Source organism: Dichomitus squalens (assembly GCF_000275845.1).
Source record: "Dichomitus squalens LYAD-421 SS1 unplaced genomic scaffold DICSQscaffold_19, whole genome shotgun sequence".
In the NCBI taxonomy this organism is placed as follows: domain Eukaryota; kingdom Fungi; phylum Basidiomycota; class Agaricomycetes; order Polyporales; family Polyporaceae; genus Dichomitus; species Dichomitus squalens.
Window position 1 is genome coordinate 429539 of NW_006766901.1, and position 15398 is coordinate 444936.

The following is a 15398-nucleotide window of genomic DNA, read 5'->3' on the forward strand; positions in this document are numbered from 1 at the left end:
GTGAGGGAAGAAAACTGGTGCACGTAGTCACGGAACTGCTGCTCAGTCCTGTGTACATCATAAGCGATAGATTCGAAGGAGCATGGGTACTGAAGACGTACGTGATGTTGAAGCTTCCGGTGGCAAAGATCGTGCCTTCGTCCAGCGCGTCCCCCGAGATGAACGGAATGTCCGCGACCTGGTTGGCAAGTACCAAATGCTCCGGAGGCGCGGTCAAGAACTTGCCATCCGCCCGAGGAGCCCAGGGAGTAGCAAGACCCGGATAGCCAAAGAGACTTGGGATTGTACCAGCAGCCGCGGTGAGGTTGGCAGCGGGGAGTTGGCGTAGACACTCAAGCGTGTCATCAGCAACGTTGCACCCTGCAGCATCAACGACGCGGTCGTAGATCGGCTGGAGCTCTTCAATGTACCCAGTGGGGATTGTGGAGCCGGCGCTCATGACTGACCCACGGAAGAGGCCTTCAGTATTACCACCATTCGTGACCATCTGGAGCGTCGAGGAGATCGCGCCAGAGGATGGGCCCCAGAGGGTGACCTTCTGGGGATCACCACCGAAGGCGGCGATGTTCTTCTGGATCCAGCGGAGAGCCTCGCGCTCTGGGCCCGGGACCCGTACCCTCAGTTCAGGGATCGTGCTGGGACTAGATGCATATACTCACGGTCATGGAGACCAAGGTTGCCAACGCCGGCGTCCTTGACCTCCTTGCCACCGAGGAAGCCAAAAGCGTGGAGGCGATAGTTCATCGCAGCATAGATGACGGGCTGCCCCATTTCGACTGACCTGGCGACAACCGCATCACCGGGCATCCTAGGAATGAAGCTGAGTCAGACCCAATGTGTGGATAATCAAGAGCGGCAATCGTATACGTACTGTGCATTCGAGCCAACGACGAAACCGCCGCCGAAGATAAACTATGAAGGCAACAAGAGCGTAAGCGATCTGTCGCGGGCCATATGTGACTCCAACATACAGCAACCACAGGGAGCTTTGCTCCAGGCTTAGTACCAGTAGGTATTTGCACGTTGATGTTCAAGCCTAAGGCGTTTACAGAAGGTTAGTGTCCGTAGTGGCTTAGTATGATTGACACATACAGTCTTCACTTTGTGGAGCCGAGCTCGAAGAGAGGACGCTGGTGGAGTAGACTTCTACATCCTGAAGCATCTGCGGCGGCATGTCTACACGAATCTGCGGCTCGAGCTGAATGCATTGCGTTGCAGGCTGGGTGGCATTGATCGTGCCATTGTAGCCGTGAACGGGTACGGGGAAGCGGAAACGGAGGTCGCCTACTCTGAAGGAGCGAAGCACTGATGAACTCACTCCCTTAGAGAATCATGGAGTGTACTCACGGTGGCTCGGCGAACGGAATGCCGTTGAAGGTGGTGACTGGTCCATTGACAATTCCGATGACCTGTGCTTTATCCAAGGCCGCAGTTGCAAGAGGTGTCGAAGGAGATGGCGTTGACGCAAGGGTCGAGGACGACGAGGCTGCAGATAATGACGACGGCAATGATGAGAAGTCGGAGGAGGCCGAGACAGACACCGTGGTAGGTGTGACGGGACGAACAACCGTTGAAGTGCCGTGTGTCGGCGAAGCGGTAGCAGTCCCGAGGAGGACCGTAAATTGCAGTAGCGAAGAGAGGCGAGAGAACATGTCTTCGGCTTCAGAACAAAGTGAAGTGAGCTAGAACAGGTAACGAAAAGGCGAAGACCTGAGACGGGGAAGGTCGTGAGATGCTACTATACCCCGTTCAGCAAGACACCTTATATGCGTCCGCCCGTCCTAGTGTCTCGATGCGCTCGATGCATTTCATTGCATCAAGCCCACCCCCTGCGCAGCCCTCAAGCATGAAGCCACAGCTACTCCGAAGTGTCCGCGCGGTTGCGTCTACGACGCCTAGGCTGCCGTTATCCCGCTGAGCAAAATGACCTCCGTGATCCTAGGAGACCCACTCAGACAATCGCGGCTATGTTGCCAAGCGCGTCATCAGAGACATTTTGGAGAACCCGCACTTTGCAGACTGCAGTGGATGCCGGTACAGTGACCTAGCCGGTAGGTCAGCGACAGGGAGTGTGTACCACGACGAGGGATATGGATCGTAATCCGCACTCTAGACTGTTTTAAGGACACACTCGTCGTACTTTGCTGGCCATGCGAGTGCAGGTGTACACCAAATTTGTGTGCCGAAGGCCGAAGTTTGATATGGTGTTGCCAACTTGCCGTGCAGTACGTATCCCTCCCGGCGACTCGGGAGCCACACAGGTCACTAAACCGGCCATCAGCTCCATTGCTCCCGAACTTACGCTCTCCGACCATCCCGGAGGTAAAGGCAAGCAAGTACTGCAGACGTCCTGAACACATACCCAGACAACTGGAACAGACTACTTGACCCGATGGATCCCAGCGAGCTACCATGAATCAGGGGCCATACGGAGTAAGAAGTGGGTCACTCTTGGAGACCAGTGACGCGGCCAGTCGTTCTGGCCTCCGCGGCCGTTATAGAACGCGATGAAGTTCATGATCGATTAGAAGCTAACCTGGAAGTGATGCTACGTTCTCCCTGCCAGCGAGACACATACCGACGGCAGGTTCAGTATACGATGAACCCTTTAGCTCCCTAGCAGATGCGCCATTTCAGACAGTGTTACGTATGCTCGATGCGAGAAAGAGGTACCTTCGACTAAGGTTGGCCCAACGAAGATTCGACACCTCCCGTCACGCCTGTCACACTGTCCGTGTCCCGCCCCTCCACTGCGATTCCGGGGTATCGGCTCGTATAAAATTGAGCTATAGGCTCTGTGGTACCATACATGCCGCCTATCCAAGTTTTTTCCTCAATGCAGAGGGAGGGGAAAGCAGCGAGGGACCTCGCAAGCTCACGTGATAATCACGTGATGGGGTCGAATCTTCGTTGGGCCAACCTTACAGTGAAGCAATCAGATCTTTTGGGTGGTAAAGAATTTATGAGTGGGTGTAGTAGCTCTGGCTGCGGCGCGTTCCAAATTGCCGGAAGCTCGTGATGACATTTTCCGGTTCTTGCCGGACGCTGGCGCTGATGATGGAATGACCTTCGTAACAACAGTGGAGACGGTCGAGCTAGCCTCGTTTTACATGTACCGTGACTTAGCGTCTGCGATTGGCAGTAGGTGGTCACTCTCTCGATGTCCAGAATACACTCATCATCTTCGTCTGGAGCAGTAGAAAAGAAGCTATCGACTCATCACCACCTTTCGACTCGAGACGATGCCTCCTCCAACTCGACGTTGAAAAGCGGGGCAATATCCGCATTGAGTGCCACCCTCAACACTTGACGTTCTAATGACTGGATCTCAATCCGTGGTCTCCGCGACGATAAGTGTAGGAAGGTGGCGGAGGCCATATAGGTAGCAGCACATATCTTTTCAATGGACCTCCGGTGAGCTTAGATCTGCAAGAAAAGTGGATGAAAGTAAGCTGGGGAATGGCGTGCGTTTGCTTTGCTCCCCCGCCTGTTGCAACATGGCAAACTCTGGGCTTACGGCGACCAGCCAACTCAACTCAAACGTCCAACGCCTCAATGGTGTCGTCGTCGAGATCCAAGACGTTCGTGGCACAACCATGGTTTGCATAAATGGCCACATACGCGAACGACGATTCTTAGAGCGGAGGAAGATACATTGGCAAATGCGTCAGGAGAGTTGACTTACGTGACAGGAGTTCGGTAACATCAATTCCCGTAAGTTCGGACCGAGAGCCCCTTCTGCAACTGTTCACCAGGTCCCGGCGTGGAAAGACAAGCGAGTCAGAGATTACATCGTCCCGGCTGTGAACTTGAAAGCGGCATCGCGGAGTTTGCGAGGACGTTGACCACGCATCTACAACTGGAAAAGTATCGGATCAGTACTGATTGGGCAAGAAATGGTAGTGTTGCACCTAACCCTTTACAAGGCTAAGAGGACTTGCTTGACGATCTGTGGCGTGCCAGACTAAACGTGAGGAAACTGAGTCTGACCAAGTACCAGACGTGGAGTCAGAACACCGTGAGGCAAGGAACCGAGGAAGTAGTAGTTTGGAGACATCCAGGAGGCTGTGTCGTGGCTCGTACGACTCAACCCAACTCGAATCTCCCACGAGGAGACGATACTCGCGCATCGGCAGCAGAGTAATATTCTGGAGACCATCGCAGCACTGACACGCATTGCATCCGTCAAATGTAAGAGCGGCATCACCGACACGGCATCCCGTGCGACGAAAGGCTTCCCATGATGCACGCAGCAGCCTGGTGAAATCAAGCGCCAACGAGGTGCGAAGGAAGCATATGGACGAGTGCTACACTGTCTTCAAGAAGCCGGAAAACATTGCTCACCAAGTCGTGAACGTCACAAGTGTCGTTGTGTGGGATGTGTTTCGAAGATGCCGGTTGATTACCAGGCGCAGCGAGCCTAAACACTGCGGCCATGAGTCGTGTTCTCGGTAATTGATCCTGTATGACGGCATTGTTCCTTCAGTAATCCTCTGGGCCGTTATTGGCTCGCGAACTTGAACGCCCACCATCATGGCGATCGACGTAGGCCGTGGACCCTTAGCGCATCACGCGGCATACACGAACGTTCTCGCGGCTGTGAGAGGTGCGTACGCGGTATGATCCACGAGGCTGCGCCCATGCGACTCTAAACTCGTAGGCGGACATGCGAACGACAGCAAGGAGATGCCACACACACGATGTCCGACGTGTAGACGCCAGATGGGGCACCGGTGGGTGCGATTTCCGTCGACTTTGGTGGAAGCCCGCGAAGTACGGATCGTGTGTATTGTGTCACCACCATTCGGTGGTGTACATAGTCGTGATGGATATCGCCGGCCCGCTTTCGTCTCAGCAACTCATCGTGTGCGTCTTCTGTGGCAGCGTCCATGCCATATTCACTAGAGGGCTGGATCATGCATTGCAAGCGATGAAGTGATAGTTCTCGATGGAAATCGGCGATCCCAGGGCAACTACCGGATTGAACATAGACGTTGGGGATCAATATGGATGAAACCGGGCAGCATCGAGACAGGTCTTGTGGTGTATTGACACCAATATTGGATCTAGTGTCTTTATCCACGTATTGAACCGACATACTGCGTGAGCGGCGTCCACACCAGCTATATGCAGTGGTACATAGCTTACCTGGTCAAGGCCTAGGCTTCAATCGTACCCACGGCCGCTCAAAGGGAAGGTCTTCAGCGCTACTGCTGTCGATATTCACGGGTTCTGTCAGCGTTGCCGCGACAATCACGAGCATGCTTGAACGCTACTACTGCCACCCGTCTAGACGCGCCTCTCCAGTGGCGCACCGCCCTATGACGAGAAACGCTGAGCGCAATATTCTTGGGATCATGCCTCCAGCGCTGATCACAGTGCTAATCCGTTCAGGGAGGCGCACAAATATCGATCTGAGCCTAGCGCCTCGGCCCGCCGCTAAGGAATTGACAGTGTGAAGGAAAGGGTCAGTCGAGCCCTGGAAACGAAACAAACCAAGACATACATAGTCAGATATTCCGTCTCCGTACCGTGCCCGGAATGTTCAGCACTGGGCTTTTCTCTGCCCTACGATCGTGCATGACAAGCGCATGGATGTACGGGGACGCGCTGGTGAGGCTGGGCGAGCTTGAGGATGCTTCTGTCGCCCGGGAAGCCCTGGTATGACGACATGTGTTCAAGTCCTACAAGCACCGGATGACGCAGCGCGCTACGCCTGGGCAAAACGTGGCGCGGCGGGCGATCCTGCGAGAGTACATCAAACAAGCTTTGAATAGAAGGCGTCGCAGAGCGCGAGCGCCCGACGGGGTGCCATGGACTCCGCACCCACAAAGCCCTGACTGCCTATGAGTCTTACCAGACGGATTCAGAGAGCATTGGGTGTGTACGAGCGAGCCTCGCAACGAGTGCCCCCACTCGAACGATCGAAGAAGGTCATCTGGACCGTAGGAGCGAGATATTCATCTGCGTGACGCACTGGTGCAGGCCGACATGACGGAGGACGCATCCGAGCAAGAGCGCACATGTGTACTGACCGCGACTGCGCCCTGCACTGACCCTTATTAGCCACTTCGCGATGTTCTTGGTCCGATCAATATCCCACATTCTAGCTCCCTGCGCACCGAATCTGAATTGATGATCCGACCACGGTCGGCATGCCCTCCGGGCCATCGCAGGTGCGGACGGTCTAGTGCGTAATGGCTAAGTAGAGTGTCGGGATGTACTCCTGTGATGGACGCGCAGGGATCTATGCAGAAGGTGAGAGGGCACACGAGCAGGACCAAGACCTACGACAAAGGAAAGACGAAGGGAGGGATGGCGGCATGGCGGTCTAAGTGGCACAAGACTGAACATGAAAGCGACATAGTCGCCGACTCTCGCGTCCATACGGTCGTGAGTATGATGCTAATATTGTCTGCCGGCCAGACGGACAGCGTAAGTACGACGGTGCACAGCTATCACAATAAGCATCTGCGCGGCTCGAAACCGAAATTACGTCCGAAGACACTCACCATCATTCTACCTCCGGACTCGAGACCCGAAGGCCCAGTCCCTTTCATCTTCCCTCCCCAAGCCTGAGACTCTCCGACGAATCTGCGGCTCGGATCGGAAGGCAGAACAATTGCAAGCCTACTGCGCCGTCATCAAGACGTCCTCCGTGCGGCGAAGTGGACATCAGGAAAGTACGTTAACCTGCCAGCTGGCAGCTGCCGGCGCGCGCGTGCAAACCTCAACTCGTACGAGATGGTTGGACAAATCGCTGCATGCGACTCGGGAAATGAAGGGTGGCGAGTAGCGGTTGCGTATGGCTAGAGAAACAGCGCTGGTGGCCATGTCAATATTGTCATGATGCCTCGAGGACCTAGTCTCGGCTCCAGACGTTCTTCAGCCTCTCTGCCCCAGCACTCGATGCGTCGCTGCGCTCCGCAAGCCTCGGGAGGGAGTAGACCAAAACAGGAAGGCAAAATTGATGGAACGAATCTCGAAAAGATCTGGAGGGGGGAAACGAGCGCCGGGGGAGAGAGGCTTTAGAACGTCTGGTGTGTTTCGGGCTCGGCAGAGGGCATTGTGACAGGCGGGTCACCGGTCCATGGTCCGGCGTTACATACGTGACAACATCACATCGAAGGCGCACGACGGGACGGAGGGATCGATGTCGCGCACTCGTTCTTCTGTCTGCATGTAACTATACCTCCACTATGCTTGCGGAAGATGAATATCTAGCCTTCGACAATGATCTCGGGGAATTTGATCCTGACGATTACCTGGACTCATGTATTGAAGAAGTGGATTCCTCACCCCCTCCCCTTGCCGACCCTCCTCCTCGCACGCATGCGCGCTCCACACTATACGAGAATTACACCCGCGCGCTCAGCAACAGCATGGAGGCTGGTGGGATGTCTCTCGAGGATCGCGTTCTCGCATGTATCGATTACATGAACACAACAGGCATCAATCTTTTGGTAACAGCCTCGCGCGATGCGGTGTCGACAGCCCTCACGTGCCATTAGTCAGCCCACGTGGTGTGACTGATCGTCACAATGCCCTCTGCCGAGCCCGAAATGCACCAGACGTTCTAGCGGTACTGTCTGTAAGCGCTAGAACGGATGGGAACGAGACTACGAGGACCGAGCATGGCGTTGCGTTGCGTCCACGACGGCGCGGATCGCTCGTTAGTCATGTCGTCTCCGGCATCCCGAGCCTGAACGTTTCTCGCGCCCCGAATTGGGGAAGCCGGCGGCCGCTGGGCCGACGCCCTCAGGCAGAAGACCGCCGGAGCTTCGATATGCTCAGCGTTTTGCCGCGGCTTGTGCCATCGTCCGACGGTGCTCTCAGGCTTCAGTGACGTCTGGCCATAAGACACTGGGGCTGGCAGATTTTCTTACCGCGCCATTGAAGGGCGGACCCGGGGCCCGCCGCAGCTCGTGCAATGGTACGGGACCTCGCACCGGGATCCGGGACACCCGCCTGGAACGCAGCAGCGAACGACCCGACCCCGACTCGGGCTGGATCACGCCGTGTCGCTCGCGCGGTAGCGACCCCCGTGATTGCATAGACGCCAAGACCCGGAGTCGGCTGGGTGACGGGCAGGCGTCACCGACTCGCCGTAGTAACCTGGCTGGGTGTCCGGATCCGATCGTGTTTCGGTGCGGGTGCTGGATACTTGCCTGATCAGGGCATCGACCGACGCGTTTCGAGCCTCGAGGACGGGGAAGTTGTGACATATGTACACGGCGGATCACGCGTGATTGTTGGGAGTCCCGACGCGCGTGCGTGGATGCAATAACCCGCAGAAACGCTATCTCATGTGACTGAGGACGATACATGCGGCGTTTGAGCCTTGTTTTGAGGCTAGGGCATTATTGCGAGAAGCTGCAGCGAGACAATAGGCCGTCGCGACGCGCGGGGGTAATGCGATGGTGTCAACGGGCGGGAGAAGCTGAGCTGCGTGTGCGGCGCGTTTTGCCTATTGTCGACGCTGTGGGAGAGATGCTTCGAGGAAGCCGGCGGGACAAGGCAAGCTTCTCGGGGCTTAGCGCCGCTCGCTACCATCAACTCAAATCACACCGCCCGACTTGTCGACATTCAGCCGAATTTGGCAGCATTATCGCCCGATGCGGAAGTCGTTGTCGATGAAGATTGTCGTTTGACTCGTCTTCGCGCAGTGATCGCAAGCGAGCTCGACAGGGATATAGACAATAGAGATAAGACGTGATGATGCGCAGGACAGCAAATGAGCTTCTCCGAGGAGCCCTGCGATTAATGCAAATCATAAATCATCATATGTACATGCACCTGGACATGGCGCGAATCGAGGCGGAGGGGAATGCGACCGTTGTAGTTCTCGCACGGGAGAGGTGCCAGTGCGGAGCGACGGCCACAAGGCGGGAGAACGAAGGCACTGGTCCCAGCCTGGAGACGAACACCAGTGGCGCGGGCTTCTGGCTTCTCAGCCTGATTCAAATCCATCCTGGCGCTGGAAGCAGTAGTAATGGAATGGCGTACACGAACGTACATATGATGTTGCGCTAGTGCTGGCGCTCGAGCTGCGGATTGCACGTTCGGTGCTGACCCAAGCGGTCTATGTAGTTCGAGGGATAGATGCGATAACCTGCAGGAACAGGCGTCAGACAAGAGCCCTGGCGCGTTCCTGGACGCTCAGTCAATATTGACCCGTATACGTAAGAGAGCGTGTGAGTGGCACGGCGCTTGTGCTAATAGCTTACTGCCTCCGGGAGCTGTGTCGTCGCAGCATCAACGGAATAGCCTGTTGCGCGAGTGTTGAGATGTGGGCGCGGCGCAACGGGCAGGATACGAACAAGAACCTGAAGAGGTTTGATAGCGTGCTCGACTGTTTGGGGGCATTGGGGCGGCGTCGGGGCGGGGCGGCTGCGGGGGGCAGGACATCAGAGACCAAGTGGTGAACAACTAGAACAGGAACAGCGGCGGATGATTCGGGGCTGAGGTCGTCCTGCTATGGGGGCGTGTTTGCGAGAGGGAGCAGACATCGGGACGCACTCCGAGAAAGGGCCGCTCAGCCAGCCAAATGCGTTCGCTCTGCGGAGCCCTAATAACCACCGCAATTAGCTACATGGGCCTGATTGTGGCGCGGATAGCAGGCAGGAGGCGCCCTGCGCTGCCCACCGCAGAGCACTCATGCGAAGGCGCGTGAGATCGATGGTGGACAATATTTGCAAGGGAGAAGGCAAGCGGTGGATTTCTGTTCCAAGGCCGTACAATGAACACGGAGAAGACGTTGCGGGAACGATGGCAGAAGGCGCGAGTGGCACATACCAAACGACGGCGGGGATCGACTGCGAGATTGACTCGCGAATCGAATCGAATGCGAGCCGCTTGTGTGAAGGGTGACGGGGTGTGAAAAGGCCGGAGACGCGCTGCGGCGTCAGGGCGACCCGATCACGATCTCCCCGGTGCTTAGCAGACACGTGTGGCTCCAAGCAAAAACAAGACGCGCGCGACGCGTGCTCGACCCCGACGCCATATAATACTCCCCGTCTCTCCCCTCTCGTCCCCTCGTCCCGCCTTGCCGTCCTCGACGTTCCTGCCGTCGTCGGCGACCCACTCCTAGCCTTAACTCACAACTACCTCACCGGGGTGCCCCCTGTCTGCTCACCATGTTTGCCCAGTACTCACCCCTCTTCACCTCCGGCCTCCTCTCCGAGAGCAACACCCCCTCTACCTCTCGCCGGCCTTCCGTCGAGATCTGTTCCAAGGACGTTCGCGAAAGCCTCCCTGTCGATGCCACCGTCGAGAGCCTCTACGAAACCCCAACCTCGGAGGAGGATGGTATCTTCCTCACTCTCGCTCCCCGCCGCCGCCGCGAAGCCGGCAACTCTTTCCTTTCCCTTGATCTCGCCGAGAACCACTCACTGCGTTCCATGAGCCTCAGGAGAAAGGACACCTTCACGTCGCGTGCGACGACCCATTTCGGCCGCTCAGTTCCCACCTCTCCCACCACCGCCCCGGTTCCCATGTCGTACGTCGTGCTATTTCCGACTCTGATCGCGTTTGACAGTGCTCACCTCCTCGGTAGTCCGCCCATACAGTTCGCCTCCTTCTCACAGCTCGGTCCCCGCAAAAGCCTCGTGCGCCATTCGTCGCGTGAAGGCCTTCCCGGCGCGAAGCCGGTCCCTTCGTCGCAACCTCCCGCCGCTCCTCTGCGCAAGCGTCCGACAGACCTGTCGATCACTTTATCGACATGTCTCTCGCCGCTCATGAGCAGCGGGTCATCATCTTTGCACCGATCTGCCTACTCGGAACCTGCTGTGCTGTCGCCCATCTCTCCTCTCCTGTCGCCCATTGAGCGGTCCTACTTCGCCTTCTCTCCGCCCACGTCCCCATCTGCCATGCAGACTTCGTTTACGTCGGCAGAGGCGCCCCATTCTGCTCCCGCTGCTGTGCCTCTTCAGCCTCGACCTTCGATGCGTTCTACGGTCTCTTTCAGGACACGCCAGGTCAACCGTTCAGCGGCCCTCGCAGCATTGGAGGGCCGCGCGGAACGCAAGGCGCGTCGAGGATCTCGTCCGAGTAACTTCATGAGCATGAGCGATGATGAGGACGACGTTGATCTTGACGACAGCGAAGGCCCTTCGTCCGCGTCGATGTCGAGCCCTGCGTCCGCCCCTGCCACTGCTTCCGTTCAACCTGCCCTCCTTGAGGTTCTACACGAAGAGGAGGATGTTGTCGTTCCCTCGTCTATGCCAGTGGCTCAGAAGCGGATACCGTCGACCCCGAGTTCGAAGAGCCGGAGCCGACGAGGCACGCTCGAAAGCTTGCTTTCTCCCCTGGCGAACTTCATCGACTTCGGGGACAACGAGGGGTCAACACGTAGCTGGCGCAGCTTCGTTGAGATCTCGTGAGCATCGTCTTCTCTTCGACTGTCATCCTTTCTCGCTCCTGCCTCCGCGACCGCGTTCGGCTGGGTGGCTTCACTGGCGGTTGACATGCATCTATGCTGTATGCCTGATCTATGCGTACTATATGCATTATGCTGTCGGACCCGCCTCGCCCCGCCCGCTCAGGCCTGTCACTTCACGCCGGCGTTGATTCGCCTGGAATCCCTGTTTCGCTTTGCGTTTTGGAACACTACTACTCGCCGTGTCCACGGGACCCTATTTAAAGCTACAACCGTACCCTCGTTTCGCATAATCCTGCTATCTGCATCGTCGCTGTCGCATATCCGTCACTCCTCCGCTCCTAGTTCGCTGTCGTGCACAGCATCGCTCTATTCCTCGCTTCTGTACATCAATAACCTCCTTTCTGCTCAATATTTGGTTCGTTTGATATCACGTACTGCTGTGCATCATCACCATCATACCGCAATGCGTTGTTTGTCTCTTCATCTTCACGCTTCTTCATCGCATCGTGTATTATCAGTCCACTTCAAGGTTTGATACTTTCAACACGTTTGCATCTCGTCTCCTGCATCATGCATCTTCTGCGGTGCCGTTCATGCTTGTCCACATAGCCTACGTATCTCCCTGCCTGCCTTTGCACTGTCACCTACCACACGACGGACTGTGAGCCTGGCCGAGCTAACTTAGTACTACGTACGTTTCGCCAATCTTCCTCATCGTATATCACCAGTACGTGTACAACATATTCAGTGTGATGTATGTCCTGTACACTGTACCTAGCCGCTCATTGCACCCACTGCGAATATATCATCGCGATGTTCATCTATACCTTGACGGGTCGTGTGAGCGCCTGAATTTCAAGTTGATTTAGTCGCTATGCCTTGTCATGATGCCCGTCGTCCACTCGCCCGTCGTCTCACCGCACACAATTGTAACACCTCGTGATGGTCGGCCACAGGCGTGGGTGGGAGGATGTGATCCGGGCTGCGTTGGAATGCAAGCAGATGCCGTACGTCGCCGCGCCGTGCGTCCTCTGTGGACACGCCTGTCAGAGATCTATAGAGATCCCCGGGGAACCTCTGGCCTAGTGGCACGACAACGCTCTCCTGGAACCTGCCATGCATAGAATCTGCATCCACTGAAGGGGCCGCTTCTGAGACGCACGAGACCGCCATCGTGCCCACCCCCAATCCACGCAGGCGTCCACCACGCACCAGAGCATCCCACCGTATCGCCCATCGCGATGCACGGCATCTGATATGGTTTTTGGACGTTGTGGACGACCCTGGGCTTCTTCCGAGTCCTCCATCTGCGCATGGGTCTCGACCGTCGGGCGGATGCTTAATTGCGTCGCACCGCAAGACGGGCTCCGCGTTGACTGATTGGCGCGGAAGCTCAATTATCAGACGTAGACCGGGGCTCGAGCGTGCGGCGGCGGCGGCGGCGGCGCGTTGGTTCCCGCTGTCGTTTCGAGGAAATGCAACTCGTGCGGCGGGGCGCCTGCGTCGACCTCAGGCTCGTTGCGTGGGTACGTCCATCATCACCGCGCCCGACAGTGATGTGCCGGTCGACACCGGGTTGTCGTCGACTTTTGTCGACTTGTCAACTGATGACGAAGGCTACAGGTGCACAAAAGCGCACGTCAACTTTCACACAGGGCGGTCTACCTGTGCAGGCGCCCAGGCACCATGTATGATTGGACGACGCACTATCGCGAATGCGTTCAATCGACATATTGGGATTGCTCTGTCGATTTCGCTGCTACTCTTGGACTCCTGACATCGATGGGCTCTAGCTTACTCACCCTTCATGTATCGCTCTGTATATATTGTAGCTAATGAATATGTTCTGCATACAACCATCATGGCTGCATACACTGAGGCTCGCCAGACCACCAACCCGGTGTCCCTCAGCCGACGACGCTGGTACCGTAAACACTTCTATGACCACCCTGGCTACATCGACAATGATGCGAAGGCCCTTCATGGCGATAAGGTTAAGGTTTGGTGCAAACCTTGCTTTCAGCATCGTGTTACAAAGGAACAGCGCGAGGATTCCCTTCGTGGTATGCCTGTACGTGATACAGCTATGATTGAACGTGCCTGTAAGTAGATTCTCTGTGCTATCAAAAACATGCTTGCTCAGCCTATTGTATGTTCTTTAGTATGGGACCTACCGAGCACTGCTCCGCATCGATGGATCACCGCAACAACCCCAGCCATGCTCGTTCATCTGCGGGACTGTGACTTGACTCCGGACGATGTCCGGCAGCAAGCAGGGCAGGAGCACGAGAGGGAGCATCTGTCTCCCCGCCGTGAGAAGGGAAAGGCCAGAGCCCAGCTACCTGGTCCGTACATTACCCAACCTATTCCGTTCCCCCTTGCGCCTGGTACAGTGCAGTCAGGGCCTTCTCTTGCGATGGGTGTGACTCCCCCGTCAGCGTCAATGCTCGCATCCACTCCCTCCTTAACCCCGATTTCAATCCCTGCTCTTCCACCTCCTGATACTCCGACGGCATCTTCCACTCCCTACTCCCAGTCTCCACAGCTTCTGTATACATTCTCTACCCAACCGAGCCCCTCCGGAACTCCGAGCCCAAGCCTGCCCTCTCTCTTCAAGCGCCATGGAAGCCCCACTGTACCCACTGATTCCCCCACTACAAAGCGACTCCGTCGCACAGCTACTTCCTCTCTGCTTGGTACATCCACACCCCAATCTGAGCTAGCCAAGCTGCAGTGGGATGATGCCCGTCAAGCGCTCTATGAGTCCCACATTGCTCGTCTCACCGCCGCAGGTAGCTGGTCCCTATCATGGACGGAAAGCCCCCAGTGGCTACGCTTTTGCGACGACTTTCTCCCTGTTGGTGTGATCAATCCTACCCGTAAGGTTCTAACGTCACGCATCATCCCTGCCGAGGTCAAGGTCTACCGAGCACGAGCTCAGACCGAATGCTGTCAGAAGCTCGGAACGGTACAGTGCGATGGTTTCAATCCGAAGAACCGGCACCATATCATTGCGTTCATGCTGACTATACCGGACAAGAACGTATTGTCAAATACTATTGCTAAACATGTCCATAACACTCATGGTTGATCCAAATACATCTTAGGAGACACGAGTGTACACTGTCCGCACTTATGACACATCTAGTGAACCAAAGACAGCCAAAAACCTCCTAAAGATGCTTCGAGAGGTTCTTAAGCTTTTACGGGACGAGTGGCAGGTTTCTGTTATTGCTGTCACCTCAGACTGCAGTGGAGAGTCCCGTAAAGCCCGTGTCGAGATCGTGAAGGAGCTCCCACATCTTATAGCACCTGATTGTTATGCTCACCAGGCAAGCTATGTTCTGAACTCATGATAAAGATACTCATTTGCATGACCTCATAGATTGAACTGGTTGTTCATGACTACTTCAAGAGTGCCAATGCTGGTATCCTTGGCTGGACAAAGATTGCGGACGAAATCATCCGATGGCTGCGGAGTCATCCTTACCTCCTTGCTATCCTACGAGACGTACAACTCAACTTACCGACACATCGTCCTGGCGACTCCCCATTATCGGTCATCCGAGGTGTTCTCACTCGCTGGACTTCCATCTATCTTGCCTATCGGCGACTCCTCCAACTCCGCACTGCTCTGATGGTTTTCATTGAGGATCGGTGTCACGGACGTTGGACAGACGCCCCTTTTTGCCGCCCATTCCCTTCCCTTTGACGCCCACCTTCCATTTCCGGACCGTTTCCTTTCCTAGCTCATCCCAGTTTGGACACTGTAGATACGTTCCCACAGCCGCATGCTACGTTCCCGTGATCGCCATGCCCTTGCCTTTTCTTTCTCGCCCTTTGTTCCCCCTTTGTCATCTTCACTGCCTCGCTCTCGCGCCTTGTCCTTGGTTGCTAAGCAGCCCCTCTAGTATATAAGGACCCCCCTAGGCGCTCCCTAGTCCCCATCTCGACCTCTTGGTCATTGGGACTAGGTGAGTGACCATAGTGTTGTATCTCTCTTCGATTGCTAATGTAT

At 56.1% G+C, this 15398-nt stretch overlaps 3 protein-coding genes across 3 annotated transcripts in view; 2 read left to right on the forward strand and 1 right to left on the reverse strand.

Annotated features, from left to right (window-relative positions):
- Positions 1 to 15: 15 nt before the first annotated feature.
- Positions 16 to 1652, reverse strand: DICSQDRAFT_171048 (alpha/beta-hydrolase; the record flags this gene model as incomplete). Its single annotated transcript, XM_007366684.1, has 7 exons — positions 16 to 48; positions 102 to 597; positions 660 to 808; positions 872 to 912; positions 972 to 1036; positions 1093 to 1289; positions 1348 to 1652. Coding segments are annotated over 7 exons (1286 nt in total), but the record flags the coding sequence as incomplete, so codon positions are not given.
- An 8484-nt stretch (positions 1653 to 10136) lies between these two features.
- On the forward strand, positions 10137 to 11381 carry DICSQDRAFT_147818 (uncharacterized protein; the record flags this gene model as incomplete). Its single annotated transcript, XM_007366685.1, has 2 exons — positions 10137 to 10498; positions 10556 to 11381. 2 exons carry the CDS (start codon positions 10137 to 10139, stop codon positions 11379 to 11381), a joined length of 1188 nt encoding a protein of 395 aa, XP_007366747.1.
- Positions 11382 to 13241: 1860 nt separating this feature from the next.
- The window catches only part of DICSQDRAFT_62505 (uncharacterized protein), a gene marked incomplete at both ends in the record, with an annotated part of 9977 nt that continues 7820 nt past the window's right edge, over positions 13242 to 15398 (forward strand). The window contains 6 exons of the mRNA XM_007366686.1: positions 13242 to 13451; positions 13524 to 13802; positions 14301 to 14423; positions 14491 to 14721; positions 14766 to 14796; positions 14890 to 15039. Coding sequence (XP_007366748.1) covers positions 13242 to 13451; positions 13524 to 13802; positions 14301 to 14423; positions 14491 to 14721; positions 14766 to 14796; positions 14890 to 15039 — 1024 coding nt within the window. The remainder of the gene's footprint in view (positions 13452 to 13523; positions 13803 to 14300; positions 14424 to 14490; positions 14722 to 14765; positions 14797 to 14889; positions 15040 to 15398) is intronic.